The 19,798-nt window shown below is 37.3% G+C and overlaps 1 protein-coding gene across 8 annotated transcripts in view; it reads right to left on the bottom strand.

Annotated features, from left to right (window-relative positions):
• Positions 1-2,663: 2,663 nt before the first annotated feature.
• Positions 2,664-19,798, bottom strand: part of KIAA0586 (KIAA0586 ortholog) — a 113,370-nt gene continuing 96,235 nt past the window's right edge. For 6 of the 8 annotated variants that reach the window (XM_042943360.1, XM_042943357.1, XM_042943350.1 and 3 more), the window contains 2 exons: positions 10,645-10,710; positions 2,664-2,991 (listed from right to left, as the gene is read on the bottom strand). In XM_042943360.1, the coding sequence (XP_042799294.1) occupies positions 2,840-2,991; positions 10,645-10,710 (218 nt within the window). In that variant the 3' untranslated portion in view covers positions 2,664-2,839. The remainder of the gene's footprint in view (positions 2,992-10,644; positions 10,711-19,798) is intronic. The other 2 variants (XM_042943352.1, XM_042943354.1) reach the window with 1 other exon arrangement.

Here is a 19,798-nt window from a genome sequence, read left to right as displayed (position 1 = left end):
ATTCGGCCCCCAACTATTGTTCAAGTAACTCATCTATTAGGAAATACCAGAGCATCAGGGCAATTTTTTAAAAGATAAAAATGTTTCAACAGCAGAATTATTCTTGGATTAGGGATGGTAATCCACCATGAACTATTTCATTAATTTGATAGAAAAATGTTTTGAGTTTTTATTAGAAAAGCAATAAAACTGATCTAAATACATGTTTAGCATTTAAAAAGCAAAATTAAGAGACCAGGACTAGGCAAGTGATAAGAAATACACTGAGCTAATCATCTTTTGAAAATCAAAACATTTATGTACGATTCTATTAGTGTGCACAAAAAGCAAATTTATTTTAGGATGTATACCAAGGGAACATTTTGAATGCCTGCTATCCTGGTGTTAAGGCACGTAAGCCCAGCAATATTCACAGCCTTGATCTTGACAGAGTCTGCCTCTTAGTAGCATGTCTCCTGAAACGTTCATTCTAGAAGTTGGAAATTATAAAGTGAAGTTTTTCAAAGCTTAGAGCATCAAAAATGCCATTTAATTTACTTTACACACATAGGTTATTCCAAAAGGTTTGAGGTGGTGGGAGAGGAATATACAGAGTAACACTAGCCAGAAATAATCCCATAAAAAAAAATACTGATGAGCAGACACGAAACTTGAACTTTTTTACTTGAAAAGTTCACGTAACAAGGAATGGAATAAATAAAAGATTATACCTCTACCTTAAAATTTAGAAAAGCCGAGTTTCCTACAGTTAGAGGGGGAAAACTACCAACACCTTTAAAAAATGCTTTTGCTAAAATTCAAAAACATCCTTCTCAAAAAGAAGCTGTAAAAACCAGAAGCCGGGGGGTAATGTTTAAAATTAAGTAGTGTTCACCCTATCCAGAGATTTGTAGATGAATGTCAAATATGAATTATGATCCAGAGAATAGCATTTTTCTTCTGTTTAATGGGAACCATTACAAGCAGAACTGTCCAAAAGGTTATTCCAAAGAAAAATAGGTTCTAAAGTGAAACCTAAAAAGCATGTCAGTAACCAAATATCTGAGAGAAGCTTGAGGATCTGATATAAGAAACGTGTGCGGGGGTGCCCGGGTGGCTCAGTCGGTTGAGCATCCGACTTCAGCTCAGGTCATGATCTCGCGGTTCGTGAGTTCAAGCCCTGCATCAGGCTGGAGCCTGGAGCCTGCTTCAGATTGTGTCTCTCTCCTTCTCTCTCTGCACCATCCCCACTCATGCTCTGTCTCTCTCTGTCTTAAAAATAAATAAAAAATTAAAAAAAAAAAAGAAACGTGTGCAGAAGGCTGACCCATTTCCATGCGTTCTTGCAGCTTCTGTCTTCATTGAGAAGAAATCCTCCAACTCTTCCTAAATTCTCCAGGCAGTGGACCCTACTAGAAGATTAAGGAATTCTTTATTGCTCTTGAGTAGTTCTTAACCTTGAATATACATTTTAATCACCTGGGAAGGTCTTTTTTATTTTTGAATACCAATGTCCAGGCCCTATCCCAGATGGAGGAGATCAGAATCCCTGAGAACACAACGCAGGCATTTTTAAAGCTCCCAGAGGCTCTAATGTGCAGCCAGGGCTGAGACCCACTAAGTAACCTAGAAAAATGCTGAGGAAAGTCAAGGATGACCATGCTTACCGTGCGTTTGACCTTCAGCTGTGAAAGAAAACAAAATGTTCAGGGAGACGAGTTTTCTTTTTTGCTAATCCTAGGCAACCCCCCTCATTGAGCTTACCCTCTAGTGCAAGATGCTTAAATTCCTGCAGATAATGACACCTACCGTGACTGAGCTCTTATCTGGTGCCAGGCACTGTGCTGAGCACCACTCCCAACATTATCGATAATCCCCATTATCCTGCAACACAAGTATTAAGCCCATTTACCCGGGCAGCCATGAAGAAGGGGCTAAGGTGCCCCTATCACAGAGCAGAAAGAAAGCGGAACCGGGACCTATGTATTTCAAAGTTACCCTTTTGCTTTCTTTTAATTGTATAGATTCGTGCTTTGAAAGGTAATCTAATCACATTTCACAGGTTTCAAAAGTAGAAAGGTTTATAAGGTATATAAAAAGTAAACCTCACTCATAATTTTTTCCCGTCACAACTGAAGTTCGAATACACAGAGGCTTCAGTCATCCTCGACTCCATCAATGAGCTTATCACCTGGCTACTCAATCCCTGTCCCTGGAGACAAACAGCAGTTTCTCATGTATTCTTCCAAGGATATTTAATGCATACATAAGCAAATATATGTATGTGAGTTTATGTGTGTGTACACACCATCTATTTGGATTCTTCCCCACCCCATTTTGAACGACACGGTTTTTTTTCATTTTAACAATATTTCTCAGAGACAATTCCACATCGACACATAAACATTTTACGATTCTTTTTTGTACTACATAGTATTCCATTGTATAGATTTGCCATCACTTTTTTAGTTAGGCTCTTATTGATAGGCATTAGATTGCTGCCAATTATTTTTGGTTATTAAAAAATTGGTATGAACAGCCTTGAGTAACATCATTTCATAATTGGAGATAATTATACCCACAGAATAAATTCTTAGATGTCAAGCATGCTCTCTCACTATTCCATGCTGCCTCAGGATTCTAAGAAATAACTCAGACTCACAATGATTCATATTTTAAATTACTTTATTTAAAAATTTTACCGAAGTACCCAAATTATGCTTTTTACTTTAACAAAAAATTAGAAATCATTTTTCAGAATATGCTCAAAAACCAAAATAGTCGGAGACATGGTTTTACGCCAGAGAAAAATGACTTCAAAACCAGTGGCACAAGTATTGTGCTGGTTCTCACTTTCCTTTCAGAAGGTATCTGCTCCTGAGGACTCCGTGTCCCCCTGGACGTTGCTAACGCTCAGAGACTGAGAGCAGTCCTCCGGCTTCACCGAGGGCAGCGTCACAGACATCTTGGCAGGTGATGTCTGTGAAGTGAAAAGTGGGACTGTTTTACCACCTATAAAAAAGGGAGAAACTCGTTCAGCTAAATAAGCATGTCCTGAGCATTTATGTGTTTTAAACTTTCTTAAATAATACAGGGGGATCAAAACAAGGATTGCATATGAGGTCATTTCTTTTCTCAAAGAGCTCAGAACTTGTCTGAAATGAACCACACCTTCCTTCTTTCCGCTCCCACCCCTAGACAATTATAGACAACATTTTAAAAGTATGTTATAATCTCAACTTTTATGCCCTCCCCCGCAACATTCATATGGTGAAATTTTAATGCCTGACGTGACTACACTATAGTCATAGTATTAGGAGGTGGGGGCTTGGGAGGTACTTAGGTCATGAGGGTGCAGCCCTCACAAATGGGATTTATAAAAGAGAGCCTGTTAGCCCCTTCCACCATGAGAAGGCAATCACTATGAACCAGGAAGAGGTGACTTGATTTTGGACCCCTGGCCTCCAGAACTGTGAGAAACAAAATTTCTGTTGTTTATAAGCCACCTGGTTGGTAGTGTTTTGTTATGGCAGCCAGAGTGGACTAAGACGGTACCCAAATGCCAAAAGTTGTGGTACACATGACAGATGCCAGGCAAGACCAAGTAGGGTGAGAGCCTAGACCTACCCTCTTACTGACTGAGTAACCTTGGCAAAATGTTTCAGCACTCAGAATTTCAGTTCTCCTATGTTAATAGTACCGACCTTGCAGCGTGTAATGAGGATAGAATAGTCTCAGTAAAGAGCTTGACAACAGAGCTCGGCACTTAGTGAGTGCTCAAAAACTAAGAGTTACCAGCACCACTGGATGGTTCTATTTAATATAGTACTATCACTACTATTACCATCAAGTAAACCGCGAAGCCCAATTCAAAAACACACTGGAACAGCCCTAAAATAAGGGTTTGCTATTAAAGTTACAAAAAGAACGTGATTTTTTTTTTAAAGCCATGACGTGAACCATCTGAAAACCATCTGAAGTCAAAGGTTTCCAAGGCACTTCACTCTTTTTCCTACTCCTAAAAAATGGACACTCAACTCATGTCATTAATGCTCATTTCTGAGTGTCTAAGAGTGCTGTGCTATTAGCTAACAGAACTGATAGAAGGAAAGCAACGTCAAAAGAAGAAATAATAAAGTGATCATTCAAATATCATTGACATTTGACTTTGGAAAGCATTTTTCCCTGTAAAACAGACTTTTCTTCATTATCTCTACATTTAGCCAAATACAGAAGAAAGCTTCCACTCCATGGATTGAGACTAGCAGGAGGCAATATAGAAGCTAGCTGGTGGCAGAGGAGACCCAGTCGGGGATGAAGAATTCATTAGTATGTTAAAAAAAAAAAACAATCCAGATTTGACTGTAAATGTCGTCTATCTGCCTATATCCTAATTCGCTTCTTTACGTTTAAAGCACACTGCCTAAGAATATGAAGAATGCCAACTTGGTATTATTTAAGACTACAAAGATCCTTGTTTCAAATTTTATGGCCTTACCATATATACCTAAGAATAATAAGTGTCTTAAAAACAAATTATCTTTAACAATCTTAGAGAAATCTGTGAGCCAAGAGTCGTAGTCATTTTTCTAAAGCTCCTTTATATTTTTCACATAGTTTTCACAGTAGTAAAGTGGATTCTCTGTTACATTTTTATAGGGACCACAGTAAAAGTAGAGTTCTGGAGATTTCAATGATGACTCAATCACAGCTGTCCAAGAAAATTGGAATACTTGTAAAAGCCAAATTCCTTTCATTTTAGGAAGTCTTATAAAGGCTTTCAATATTATGCCATTCCTTTTTGTTACTTGTGTCAAATTCATTTTTTTTTTTAATAAAAGAGGGTAAGGTAATAAGACTTGGCATCATTATAGCAACATCATAAACTGTAATACCATAGTATAATCTTTTAAGAAGAAAACAATTTTGATGTCAACTTAAATAGAATAAATTTTTACATAAGAAAAGACTTTTTGAAATTTAGCTTTGTCGGGATATGATAAAAACTAAAATTAAGACACAATAAGAACCGCTTTTGAAAAAGATCAAAAGGGGCACCTGGGTGGCTCAATCGGTTGATCGTCTGACTCTTGGTTTTGGCTCAGGTCATGATCCCAAGGTTATGGGACTGAGCCCAGTGTCGGCCTCCACATTCAGTGTGCACAAAACCTAGAGAAGTATCTAAAATCAGAGCTTATTTCCTCAATAAAGTAAAAACTAACATAGAGCATAACTAAAGCCAAAAGCAAAATTAATTTTCAGCCCAATGTTCAATGTTATCTTCCCCCAATTAGTCAGAAAAAATCCATTCCTTTAGTTACTTGCATACCTGTCAAAAACCACACTGATACCAGATATTCTTCTTTTCTCTGTTATCTGATGTCACAAAACTGCTTTATATGTACCTTTATTTTCTATTATGTGCAGTAAATTACTGATTAAATTGCTCAATGATGTAACAAGAGCTATAACTATTTTTTTTTTTCGGATCTTGAAGAAATTTACAAGTCTCAGAGAACATATTAAATTTGCAGCCACTACAAAGTTATGCTATTTTTCGTAGTTAATGCCTCATATTTACACAGCAATTCAAAATTTTACAAAGATCTTGTTCCCATCATCTTCTCTCATCCTGACAGCAATTCTGAGAGACACACAAGGCGACTGACGCCCAGAGACATTAAAGTGGGTTTTTTCAAACCATACTCTCACTAGCTAAACATCTCTACTAGACTATTGTATGTATGGAGCTGAGATGGTGCTGAGAGATTCACAGATGAAAAAGAAACAGTCCTCATCCTCAAGAAGCTCACAACCTAGGAGTGGCGACAGACATGTATAGTGATACTTAGTTTAAATGAAGTCGAAGTAGCAGTTGAAGTAGGATTTAAAAGAAAAAGGAAAAGAGAACAAAATTAAGTCCATGTAAAGTCAGCATGTTAAAGGAACTCTGTTCTGCTGTCCAAGTATTGATGGGATTGGAGGAATGGTGAGAGAGAAAGGCGGTAAAGGAAGGTCAGGGTCAAGTTCTGTAAATGATGATGAGTCACAAAAGATTCTGAACAGAGAAGTAAGATGACCAGATGCAGTTTAGAAAAGAGAATTCCAACAGCTGCATGGAAAATGAGGGAGGAGAGAGATCTATGGAAATGGTCCATGTAAAAACTGATACTTGCCAGTGGAAAGAGGTATTTTGGAGAGAGACTCAGAACTAATAAAGAATTGAGTATGGCTCTGCAATTACAGGGTTAGTTGACTAAGGCAGGCAGTAAGAAGAACACAAACAAGCTTGAGGCTACGGTGGTATACAGAGGTGTGGAGATACTGGGATTAGTTATATACCTGATGAGTGTGGATGCCTATAAGATGTGTGAATGCACTTTTCCAGCAGGCAACTGGAATCAAAGGTGCCAAAGACTGTAAGGCAGTTTTAGAGGCAGAATTAGCAGTCACCTATATAGAAAAAATAACTAGAGTAATGAGAACAGTAATCACCTAGGAGAGAAAATAGAGAAGGGAAATGAAGACAAAACTATAAGGAAGGACAAAGAAAGGTGAAAGAAGAGAAAATAAAGAAAAACAAAAGGGAATGTCAGAGAGATAAGTAGAAAGAGACCCAAGAATGAACAGTCACACAAAGTAACAGATGGTTTTCAAAAAAAAAAAAAAAGTCTACTATAATTCATCTAATTAATTCATAACTGGCAGCGTTGAGGTAACTCATTGCTTTTTGTCCTGTATCAAGTATCTTCATTGCCCAAAATATATAACTTTTAAAGGTGGTTAAAATAAATCCCATTGATGTAATATGCAATGGGAGGGGCAGGCAAGGAGAGGAGCAGTGATGACATTTCAAGCTTTCAAGTCCCTTTATGATAGGTCAAGTCTGGGGCCCAAATGAGATCTACTGTCCAGTCACTTGGGAACTGTCCCATCCAAATTGTCAGTGTGAGGCTTCTGGAATATGGCAGAGCTGGGCTCATCCATCTATCCAGTCAACAAATATCGACTGAGCACTGACTATGTGCCAGGCACCATTCCAGATTCTAGAGATTTCAGCAGTGAAGAAAACAAAAGCTCCGATCTCACTGCCACCACCTTCCAGCTGAGTGTAGGGCAAATGACAAACAAGTAAGGAAATAAACATAGAACATGTCAGGAGGTGGTAAGTGCTATAAAGAAAAATAGGTGATGGCTAAGAGGGGTAGTGAGTGATAACAGACTCTGGGAAAGTTATGTAACTTCTGCAAACCCTAGTTTCCTCACCTTTTAAAGATAAGAGTACCTTCTTCAGGAGTGGGGGGTTTATGAGGATTAAATGAGATAATGCACACGCAGTGTTCTGTACAGTGCTGGCACATAGAAAGCACTCAAAATGGATTAGCTCTTACTTTTACATAACTGAAAACAACTATCCTAAGAGGCAGTGGCCCTCAGGATGGACTGAAAAAGGCAATCTGCTTTAGAGGGGATTACAAATGTTTCAGTGAAATGCACTAAGAAAAAAACCCCATAGCTCCAGAAGACCTCCAAATAGTTATGCTATTTCAACTCTAGTAATTGTGTGTTAGTCAATGAGTTGAGTCAATAAAATGCACCATTTTATCTAAAGTGTTTGTAAATGTGCATTTTGGAAAGACTTTTTGAAGTGTTCATTTACACAGGTTAAACAGTCATTTTGAACTTTAAAAGAGAACTTTTAGACGGGGAGCATTTTTAAAAATCGCTTTGATGACTGTTACCAGGCAAAAGCAGTAACCTTCATATCCAGTTATGGTCCTCACAGAATTTAATTTTTTTTAAAAGAAAAAAGACATCATATCTTAATAAATCATCATTAAATCAAACATAAATTTTCTACCTATATTAAATGTAGTTTGATGCTTTTAAAGTTTGACTTTAAAAATTTCCACAGTCATGTCGTTACTCTATGATGTAATTGTTTCAACAGCTGTTTTCAGAGTTTTTTTTTTAAAGAGACTACTCCTTGATTCCATGTACGTCATTTAACTTGGCATACATTTAAGCTGGGATACCATTGAGTCAGACGGTGTATTTGAAGCTTCCTAAGACATATTTTAATATATCTTTTAGATGTTTGAAATTCAATTATTTTTGCTTTAATAATATTTAAAATTCATAAAGAAATTTTGTTTGATATTGGATTTCTAAGACTAAGGAACAGAAAAGTTAAAACTAATTAATTCTAAGTAATACAAGTAACAATACAGGATTTTTAAAAGTTGTTTATTTATTTTGAGAGAGAGAGTGTGTGTGTGAGCACAAGTGGGGGAAGAACAGAGAGAGAGAGAGAGAGAGAGAATCCCAAATAGGCTCTGCACTGTTAGCGCAGATCCAGATGCAGAGTTCGAACTCATGAACCGTTGAGATCGTGACCTGAGCTGAAATCAAGAGTCAGACGCTCAACTGACTGAGCCACCCAGGCACCCCAATAATACAGAATTTATAATGCCCACTTAAGATTTTGCCTATGAAGTTGTGTTTTATGTGCAAAAGAAATTTTTGCCTATATGTCGTATGTTATATTTCTAAAAAATATGCCTAATGCTGTAAAAGCTTTTTGGGTTTAGATAATGCATTTCATCACCAGGTTTCAGATTCTGACTCTAATCCTCAAACATTTGGTAATCCATTATTCTATCTGTGTCACTTGCATACTGAGAGGAATCCAAACAAAGCATTCTCTCCTAACACATGAAACAAGCAGAGAAAGAAGGAAAAGTTTCTTTAGCAGCTTTATAGAAGAAGAGTATAGATCTCAAACTCTTCATTCAGATTAAGTAACACACAAGGCACAAGTGATATATACGAATCTGTGGCATTCTTCTGTGATATGATGAATAGATAGCTGAATGACTTTAAATTGTTTGGATTTGGGTTTTTCTACATGAAAACAAAGATTGGTTTCTTATAAACTACAAATTTAAAAGTAAAATTAAAAAGGAAACAAATGTAATCGTCTTTAATCCATGTACATAAAGGATCTTAAGCATGGATGAATGACCAGGATCTGCGAATGCCCTGAAAAATTATGAAGTTATTTTCACACAAGTACAGTCTGGGAGGGAAACAGATGGTCATAGCTTTCAGTGCCCCGCAAATATTTAAGAACCACCGACTTAAAGGATATTCCAGCCCCATGTGCAAGTGAATCACATTCTTTGAGCTGTTTTTCCAGCACTAGTGGTGAAATACAGGAATTCCTGTCCTGTTAATTGTGGATGCCTTATTCTCTCTGAAGATAATTTGGTAATTTGCACTTACCAAACTGCACTGTAATTATTTATGAGTCTGTCACTTGCTCTGAGTAATATACCCCTTAAGAGCATGGACTGGGACTTCTAGTCTTTGCTGTCTGACTAGGACAGTAGGTACACAGTAAGTATCTGTGGCCTTATCATCTCAATCGTTATTTGCTTGTGGGTCTGTTCCTGTTGAACATGTGCTTCAGCAGGACAGTGACTTTGTCTTATTTACCTCTGCATTCTACAAAGCTTTAGCATAATGGTAAGCACACAGCGGGCCTTGCAATGATTGCTGAACCAAACTGATCGGCTTCCACCTCAGCAGTCTGTGGTTTCTCCTTAACAGCTTGCTTACATTCGCAGCGACCAGATCCTGTCTTTAAAATCAGCCCTGAGTTCCAGCAATGCAGTTGCTTCCCAGCTGTCTGTGAAAATGTTACAGTATTTCAGCTGTATTTTATTGAGCTCTTGAAGCATTTTTCCTGTCCATCCTGGGCTCATCTACTCTCCCTTTAATTCCTTGTTTAAGCAGCTGCTAAACTATCCTGCTGTATTCAATTCTCCTCACATACTTACCCAGGCTCTACAGATTTTGCAGCACCACAGCTTCGGTGCTTGAGAACAAATACTACGAGTCTATATGAAGAAGGTGCCTGGTCATTTGATGTGAAGTACAGTATGTGATATTTTATTTACCTGTGCTTTCCAGAATTAGTCCCTGTTCAACACTTCTTGTCTTACTTTCATGTTTAAAAGGGTGATTTAAAATGCTGCCCTCGTCTCCTTCCAAAATCTGTTCTAGACATAGAAATCCTATTGCATGTTTTACACTTACTATTGCTTCTGTTTTTAAAATGAATTGACAAATGCTTATTTTGAAATGTATAATTTAGGATACAGATAAAGCAGTTCCTATAGGAAGAATAAATGTATTGGCACCTGTAAAAACAACTCCAATTCTTTTTCCTCTAAAAAGCAATAGTTAATGTGAAAGGTTTGTTTCTTCTTATGCCAGGTTCCAGCTGCTTCACTTTGTTTAAAACTGACTTCAAAGTTTAAACACTGTCCTGTCCCAACAAATAACCTCCCCCAGATGGAATTATCTTGAGTACTATCCTTAGTGCTCTGAATACCACACCTGCAGCCTTTTAATTCAACATTTTATAAACTTTCCAAAGGGAAATGAAACATTTTTTTCTGTCCCTTAACTTATGCTTTTTGCAGGGTTGAGTTTAGCACAGGGAGTTCTATTACCGGGGGTGAGTTTACAGATATTTGAGAAGAATCTAAAAAGGTGTAATTAGTATCTCAACTGTGCTGATTATTATGAAAGAAAGCATAAGAAAATGGAAAATCTGAAGAGCTCCAAGTTCAACAACTTTTAATGTAAAAATCTTACCTGTAAATACAGATGCGAGGTACAGATTGGGCTCAATTTGTGTCCGATCCATATCACCTGATGAAGCTACATTGAAATTTTTTTCATAAGAAAATCCATTAGGCCTAGAAATAACTATGATTCCTTCCTCTTCACTAAAAAGAACACAAACTACATGCACTCCCACAGTTACTCTCATAAAACCAGGTAAATAGAAGCCTGATCTAATGGCCTTAATATAAAAAAGGAAGTTAAACAGCTGAATTTTAATCATTATCAATCAAAAAAACCCCACTTTACCTAATGGATTATTATCTTTATGCATCAAAAACGAGGGAAAGGGGGAAACAAAGAATCACTAGAGAATTTGAAATTTGTATTAACTAAGAGAAACTCATGGACCATTTCTTCCAAGGTTAAAAGTTTTTGCAGATTCTCTTACTTAGGGATTTAATGGTTACAAAAAGAAGTTTAGAATCTCCCTTCACCTGGGCCAGTCTGGGGCATCCTGCCCAACACAATCTATGTGAAGCAGCCAGTAATGTTGTCAGAGAACAGAGAAGAGCAGTACACTGGTACACCAAAGCCGAATTTTAATATCAAAATGAAGTAGGCTGGGGAAAAACTATGGCTAAGGAATTATGAAGTCAACTTAAATAACTGAAGAAAGAAACCTGTAGCACATGTGGTTCTCTAGCCCACAAGGCACCCTGGGCACCAAGGGCTTGTGCCCGTGTTAATGGCATGCTGTGAACCTGTGCTCTGCAACACAGTCAATCAATAACTATCGATATTCGTTATTTCAAACAGATCTTTAGGGCAGAATGATTTGGAAAAAATTGAAAGATGGTATCATCAGTATTTTCTGGTTTTCTCTAAAAATCAGCATCTCTCAAGTTTCCTTTACTTCACAAAAATTTCAGTGGATTTGGAAAAAGATATTTAAATGAACATTATTTTAAGCAATGCATCATTGATTAAAGCAAGCAATAGATTCTCACTGGTGACAAACATTCATGTTAGCTATTGTAATCATCCTGTTGGAAATCTAAAAATTAAGTATGTCAAAAAATTAAATGTAATACAGATGAATGAAGAAAAAAAGCTTACAAAGAATGGTTTTAGAAGAAAATATAGGTTTTTTTTAATATTTTTTTTTAACGTTTATTTATTTTTGAGACAGAGAGAGACACAGCATGAACGGGGGAGGGGCAGAGAGAGAGGGAAACACAGAATCGGAAGCAGGCTCCAGGCTCTGAGCCATCAGCCCAGAGCCCGACGCGGGGCTCGAACTCGCAGACCGCGAGATCGTGACCTGAGCTGAAGTCGGACGCTTAACCGACTGAGCCACCCAGGCGCCCCAAAGAAGAAAATATAGTTTTATGAAGGTAATATTGTGGGCAAATACAAGTTATCTGTTATATTGACAATCTGCAAATAGACCAAAATTAAACATCCAACTCTGATGTTGTTTTAAAATAATCTTTACATGTATTAAAGGTGCTTATTATGATGTTACTATATAAACACTGTCTATTTTCACTTCCTACTCTGCCTCTAAGTTTCTGAGAAAGAGGGAGAGGTTACTGCTTGGCCCCTTTACAGCTACCTTTCTGATTCTACACAGCACCTATAGTACAAAGGTGGCCACAATGGTACCAATCAGTCCCACCTCAGAGGCCCCTTCTGTTGAAGAACCACTTTTTTTTTTTTTTTTTTGGTAGCAAGTAAAATTAAGTGGCAGCCTGCTCTGAAGTGATTGCTTCAAGGCCCAGAATTTAAACTTCTCTATTGTGTTATAGTAAGAAATAAGCAACGTCATCCCCTTTTATACCAAACAGAGCTGGGTAGAAACTAAGAAAAGAAAAAGGAAATCTACCGTAGGTCTAGCTAGGATTCCATTAACATTTTTTTTTTATGTGTCCATCATTATTATAGGAGATGTTGTAAAAACCACAAGGAAGAGTAAGACAGTCTTAATCCTCTTTAACCATAAAGACAAAACTACAGAGTTGACAGTAGTGAGCAAATCTTCCAATTAATGCTCCTGTTCTACCTCAAGTATAAGGGATTTTAAAGACTAACAATTAATTGAGCTCTCTGCCTGTTAACATCATACCACTTCTAGCTGTTAATGTTTCCATTCTGTAACTCGAATTCTTCTTCTATTCTTGGTAACTTCTCTTTGCCTCTTCTTGTTCTAGTGCCTTCTTTTTTTATTCTCTTTAAGAAAGTGCTATATATTGTACCTGGCTGGCTTTGGAGAAAGGAGCTGTGAAACCTCTTCTAAACAGCGATTTTCAACAGGATTGGGGTAGAGAGAAGGGAAAATCTGAATCGCTTTTGGGGCTTTTTCTAACAAGGCCTCCCTTCCATTCTGATAGGTCCACCCTCCAAAGGAGGTGTTCTCCCTCAATGGGACTTGCCGCTGCAATGAAACACCTTGGAATTCTTAACAACCTAAATGTGAATTTTATACACTGCATAGTCTTTGCAATAAAAAGGAGCATGTTTTCTAATATTCAGATTCTTTGCTTAACAAAAACATTTTCCTGAAACTTACAAAAACAACAGCTTATTTCTGCTTTATTAAAACAATGAATTTTAACTCAAAAAAGAATAACTATTTCATTACTCCAAACCAAAGCATACTTAAGTCATTTCTTTATATCCAACAAAGCAGCATTAGTAAAAACATCCAAATGGAAATAATATGCTAAATCTGTTATTATTTTTAAGATGTGCCTTCAGTAAGTCATTTCATAGGCTGAAGTGATTTACTGCAATGCTGGGATTTTCATAAAAGAAAAGAAAAAATAAACGGTTTCCCTCCATTATTCTTCCTTATTTTCCCTAAGATGCCTAATTCAGTCCTTTATGTATAGTTGTTCAAGAAATAGCCAGCCAACCAATGTTTCTGAAACCTTTATATCACATGGATATACTACTCTGTGATCTTTTAGAAGTCATTTTCTGGGGAAAAAAAAAAAAAAAAAAACGCCCATTTTATTCTATTCAGTCTACACTGTAGTATGAAAGATAAAAAAAAAAAAAGTTGCAAGTAATTGACAAGCAGACATGATATTCGAGAGTCAGCTGTAAGCCAGTAGGTAAGAGCACAAACCTGGAAGCTAAACTGCCTGAATGCAAATCACCGTACCAATGGGGGCTAGCTGTGACCCCTGGGAGAAACCACCACTTGGTGGGATATTACCATTTTGTGCTTCAATTTCTTCTTCTATCTCATGGGTTTCTTATGATCATTAACACAGATTATATATGTAAATAACAGAGCAGTGCCGACATTTATTACTCAACAAATGGTACTTTTATTATTTTGTGGCTTGTGATTATTTCGAAATAGTTTGGGACAGGGAGATTTTTGTTAAAGAAAAAGCAACTTTGCTGCTCATATATTACAGCAGTAGAGCTGCAAGGGATCCCCGAGATCATCTTATCCTTGCTAAGACGGTAATCAAGATTCAGAAAGATTAACTGACAAATCAAGGTGACATATTAGTAAGAGGGACTGAGCCCAAAGCAAAACAGTTCTTTCATCACCTCCCAACTTTTTCATACTCTTCTACTAGGCTATGTCTTCAGATATTGAGACCTGTGAGAACAATCAGAAATTCTCTCTTCTACTTTTAAGAAAATTACCAAGGAAGGAAACATAGTATAATGTTTTAAGATTTAAGAGCACAGCCTTTGCTTTCAGAGTTGGACTGCATTTGATTCCCAGTTCTGTCATATATTAGCTATGTGTTCTAGGGCAAAATACGTCAAGTCTCCGAGCCTCAGGTTCCTCAAATACAAAATGAGAATAATATGATCTACCTAGCCGGGTTGATGATGGCTCTTAGCAGAGTACCTCACATACAGGAAGTATACACAGATGGTACCTACTATGTGTGGTTGATATTATAAATGTAAACAAAACTCTGCCCAAAGTGGGAGACAGTCTTGATTTCTATAATAATTTCTCCTAACAGTAAAAAAATAAAATAAAATAAAATAAAATAAAATAAAATAAAATAAAATAAAATAAAATAAAATAAAATAAAATAAAAAAGCCACTAACTCAGTATCAGAGTCCTCTATTGTCATCTGTCCCTTTAACAAGTAGCTACCTCATAATTCACACTTGCTGGGTGAGGGGGTTCACTGAAAAGGTGAGTATTGTGCTTTGCAGGTGAGGATTCAAACACACTGTATACTCTGGCCAACGTGATTTAAAACCGCTTCCCAAACTTGTTGTCTCTTACACTTCCTCATCCTACTGCTCAAAAGTGAAGAAACATAACACTCATTGGTATTTAAGTCAAAGGCTGAGAAGGGAAATTTTCCAAATATTTGATCTACAAATTTCTATGGAACTTAGCAGTGGATAAAGCTAAATAAAAAATTGAGTCACAAATAACCTAAGCATATAATTTATCCTTTTTCCTTTACTGCAAAAGACAAATGTGTTAACCTTTATCTAAATGTTTAAAGATATCATGACATCAAAACAAGTAATCTGAAATGGAACCCAAGGCTGGGAAAGCAGGGACACTGCTGAAAAAGCTTTAAATGAGGACACACACTGGTTACTAGGCTACGGTAGCACTTGTATACTATGCTTCTCCCAAACACTCACCTTAGTTCAATACTTCAGCTTTTTATCTAAATGGGCACTCAAAATCTTGTAGCTACATGGTGCCCACTTGAAAGGAGGCCACATTGTTATATTTCTTTTCTTTCTTTTTATTTCGTGTTACTGTATTTCACAAGGTGGTATTTAAAAGGATAGCAACCCGGGCTTTACAATGTTTGTACTCTTGTATTTACAATTTTTTTATTATTGGCTTGAAAGTTTATCTTTTGGTTTTTAATACTATCTTTAGTAAGAATCACCACTATAGCAATACTTAAATCTATACATTATTATTTTAGATTATGATTTTAAATAAATTCTCTATGGATTATTTAAGAAAACTGCATGGCACTATATGGCTGTTAAGGATATAAAGTTGAAGGCATCAAATAATAAATTTTTTAGCCCACAAAGCAAGAGTTTTTAAATGGGTGCCATCCAGAATATGAAACAAAAGCTAATAAGGAGAAATCTAAAATGAATAATGTTTAGAATACCTGGATGTTGTATACCAATTTGAGTTCACTGGGGGAAAAAGGACCATTATTAGAGTAGTTAAAAATATATAAAAAGAAATTAACACCTTTTAAACAAATAATCTGGCCAGATTAAGTTACTCATTGGCTGCCTATCTAATATGTATACCATTCTCTCCAATAATAGCATTTTAGAAATCATATCTTGGCAGCGTAAAAGCTTATAGTCAACTGCCAAGGAGGTGACTGGTAATTTAAAAAATAGATGACCTACCTACCTGAATGCAGACCAAGCTTTATTTGAATGACATACATTTAATTATTAAAGCTCACTAAAAACCATTTAAGTACTTGCATGTATTGCTGTGTGGTGTTATGACAGTGTTCCTACCTTTTAGGGGCAGGAATGTCTAGAGGAACATTCCAGCATTAAAATTTGGTTGAGAACTGAGAGGTAGAGTAGACAATTTTATCTACAGTGCACTTCCTGTTGGTTGAATAGCCTGTGACACAGCTACTAAAACAAATTCCTGTCAGATAATTCTTTATAAAAGCATGCCCTAATAGTTTGAAAACAAAAAGAATCTTAAAAATTACAATAGGCTTGCCTCGTGAATGAAGCCGTACATTCTGTGTGATTTCATTTATTTACAGTAGAAAAATAAGAGGACTAGTCACAGGACGGTGGTTATCCTCGAGGAGTGGAGGCTGTAACAAAGGCAACATGAGGGGGCTGTGGGGGGTGGCGTGCTGGCAATGTTCTGTTTCCCCCAGCTGGGTATGGATTACACAAGTGAGCTTCATTTTGGGAAATTCTTTCAGCTGTACACTCATGATATGTGTATTTCTCTGTGTATATACTATACTTCTGTTGAAATTGAAAAAACAAAACAAAACAAAACAAAACAAAACAAAACCCAGTAGATTAGTTTCAACAATTGAAAGGTGATTGCTTCACAGTTTTGAACTGTTTTCCAACAATTGGAACAGCCAAATAACTAATTTTACCAGCCGTTAACACCAAGTGAATAGTTGCTAACTCACAGGCCATACTGCTAATGACCAAGACAAATTCCTTTCTGTTTCTTTTTTTAAAACCTTGAAATACCAGGGAGCTGAAATTATTCAGAAGCGGAAGGTGAATTTTGTTGTTGTTGCTGTAGTTGGACTCCACAGGACTTACTACTTACGGGATACTTGATGCTCTGTAACAATTAGCTACTCAATGTATTTGAAATCATAAACTAATATCATTTTACCTAATCTTGAAAACATTTCTAAAACATTAATACCTTCTGTAAAAGTCATTTAATTCTTTTTTGGTGCAAAAGAGTTTTGCTGTTACACTTTATGAAGCAATGTGACATTAGAGCTACATTTAAACACAACTCTTGGGGCGCCTGGGTGGCTCAGTCAGTTAAGCGTCCGACTTCGGCTCAGGTCATGATCTCGCGGTCCGTGAGTTCAAGCCCCGCACCGGGCTCTGTGCTGACAGCTCAGAGCCTGGAGCCTGTTTCAGATTCTGTGTCTCCCTCTCTCTCTGCCCCTCCCCCGTTCATGCTCTGTCTCTGTCTCAAAAATAAATAAATAACATTTATAAAAAAATAAAAAATTAAAGAAATAAAAAAAACTCAACTCTTATTCAACAATAACTCGTACAACTTTAATGACACACGGCCACAGATTGTTACAAAAGGTCACTGTTATCCCATTCTTGTAAGTGACATCTGATGGCTAACAAAACTGGAGGCAAAGTAACTCCCTAACAGTTACTAAGCACTTTGAACCCAAGTGCTTCTACAGTTTGCATACAGAACATCTATTTTCTGAGATGGAGATCCTTCCTAAATATGAAAACTTCTCCAGGGGCGCCTGGGTGGCTCAGTCGGTTGAGCGGCCAACTTCGGCTCAGGTCATGATCTCGCGGTCAGTGAGTTTGAGCCCCGCATCGGGCTCTGTGCTGACAGCTCAGACAGAGCCTGGAGCCTGTTTCGGATTCTGCGTCTCCCTCTCTCTGACCCTCCCCCGTTCATGCTCTGTCTCTCTCTGTCTCAAAAATAAATAAACGTTAAAAAAAATTAAAAAAAAAAAAACTTCTCCATATTACAGCCTGTGACGATCACTAAAATGACACCGTATTATCTGTGTAGCTTTTATAGTAGATTTTGCCATATCTAGCCATTCCTAACTAAATTTGGAAACAAAAATTAAATGTGACACGGTGACCAGTTTACTTCCCCAAGGCCAGGCCGGGTACCTTTTGAAAAAGAGTGAAAGAATGAAAAATGAGCTTTCAAATCCAGGAAGCCACTAGAAAATAAAAACACCACCATTCCAGATCCTAAAATTAGAGCTTTAAGGACTTTCTGTTGACTAGTAAGTTTTTGGGGGGAGGAGGTGGCGGGGAAGGGTGGACTCCTGCTCACTGTACACACGACACCAATGGGAATAAGGGCCAGTCCAAGTTCTACGTTACCATCACTCTGGGTAATAGCTCCAAGCTGCGAGGCACAGCTGTATAGGCCCTGCCAGCAAGGCCATCGCAGCCGTGCTTTGATAGCGTGGGGCCCTGAAGTGTCAGGATATAGAGAAGGCAGCAGTTGTTGGCTGTGAAAACAGTCTGATACAAACCAGATGGGAACTTACTAGATGGGCAACACAAAGGAAAACAATTGGCTCATTCAACAAAGTCAGGCCCCTGCCCCAGAGAATTCACAGAAGACAATAACAGTCACCCAGAGTTGATGCAAACAAGAAACAGCCATGTGGTTACAGTTTAAAGAATTGTTTTTCCTCAGACTAAACAAAGTTTTGATTTCTAATTCTTGTATTCATTAATTGTAGTTTGGTGAACGAGCCTTTCTGTCAAAGACAAATATTTCATTTATATAATATATACTTTTGTGACACCAAGAGAAATACATGGGGACATAGAAACTAATTTTGTGCTGTTTCCTACAAAGTGTTATGAACATAGGCTAAGCTCTTTCAAGAAACTGGAAAACCTAGAGAGTGACTGCTCGTGCTGATGCAGCGATTAGAAAATACCCAACGTAGTATTTCCATGACTTCCTAAGTCTGATTTGTTTTGATGTAGGCAGAATGACACAAAAGGCAATAATCACAAGGTTCTCAGAAGTACATTTCTACCTAAATAATTTTTTCTGACTTCATTACATGGGAAGTATTATGGCAATTATATTCACGGGGAAAAAGAGCCAGCATTCTCCCTAACCTGACTGTGTGAATCTCCTCACACTAAAAAGTGCCAGTTGACAAGTACAACCGAGAGTAACAATTAGATTTTAGGGCACCTTTTTGGCAATGACATTTCACTTAAAGACTTCTATGTATTGCACAACAGAGTAATTTGTTCTGATATTTGAAAACATAGTATATAGCATTCTAGCTTAAAATAATTCACAGCTGCATCCTCCCCCCCCCCCCCCCCCCCCCCCCACTGGAAATCCCAGCACAACTTGGGCCTCTGCATTTACCACTAATTACAAAATATACCCAAGAAAGCCTTCTATCTGTAATCATCATTCTTTGGTGATGGATAGGAGCCTATCAAGGAAGCTGAAAATAACAGTATTTTCATGCACATGTTTGAACATATCTTATAATGAAGTAATCCTGTTTTGTTTTGTACATTTATAACAAAAAATAATGAGGTTTCACAGAATTGTGAAAATTAATGTTGCACCTGAGACACAGCTCACATTTCCAATTTACATGGGCTGTATTTCCAGACTTTTCACTAACTCTTCCTGCCCTAAAAACTGAGGTCGAACACTTAGAGATAACTTTCCTGTTGCATGAGATCTTTCATCCCTGGCAAGGTAATTCTGAAGTAGACCAGAGAAACAGAAGTGGGGTGACAACTTGGTGTGTGGAGGCTGATGCCGTCGTAAGCATTTCCAGCCATATGCATTTCCCCTTGCTCTCTGCTGCACACACATTCACACCTTTTTTTTTTTTTTTTAAGGTCTAAATTAGTGTGTGGCAATCGTGCTGGATAACTGACCATTTTGACTAAATTTACTCATCAAATCCAAGAAAT

The sequence above is a fragment of the Panthera leo genome, chromosome B3 (assembly GCF_018350215.1).
Source record: "Panthera leo isolate Ple1 chromosome B3, P.leo_Ple1_pat1.1, whole genome shotgun sequence".
Lineage (NCBI taxonomy): Eukaryota > Metazoa > Chordata > Mammalia > Carnivora > Felidae > Panthera > Panthera leo.
This window is presented reverse-complemented; position numbering and strand designations above follow the sequence as displayed.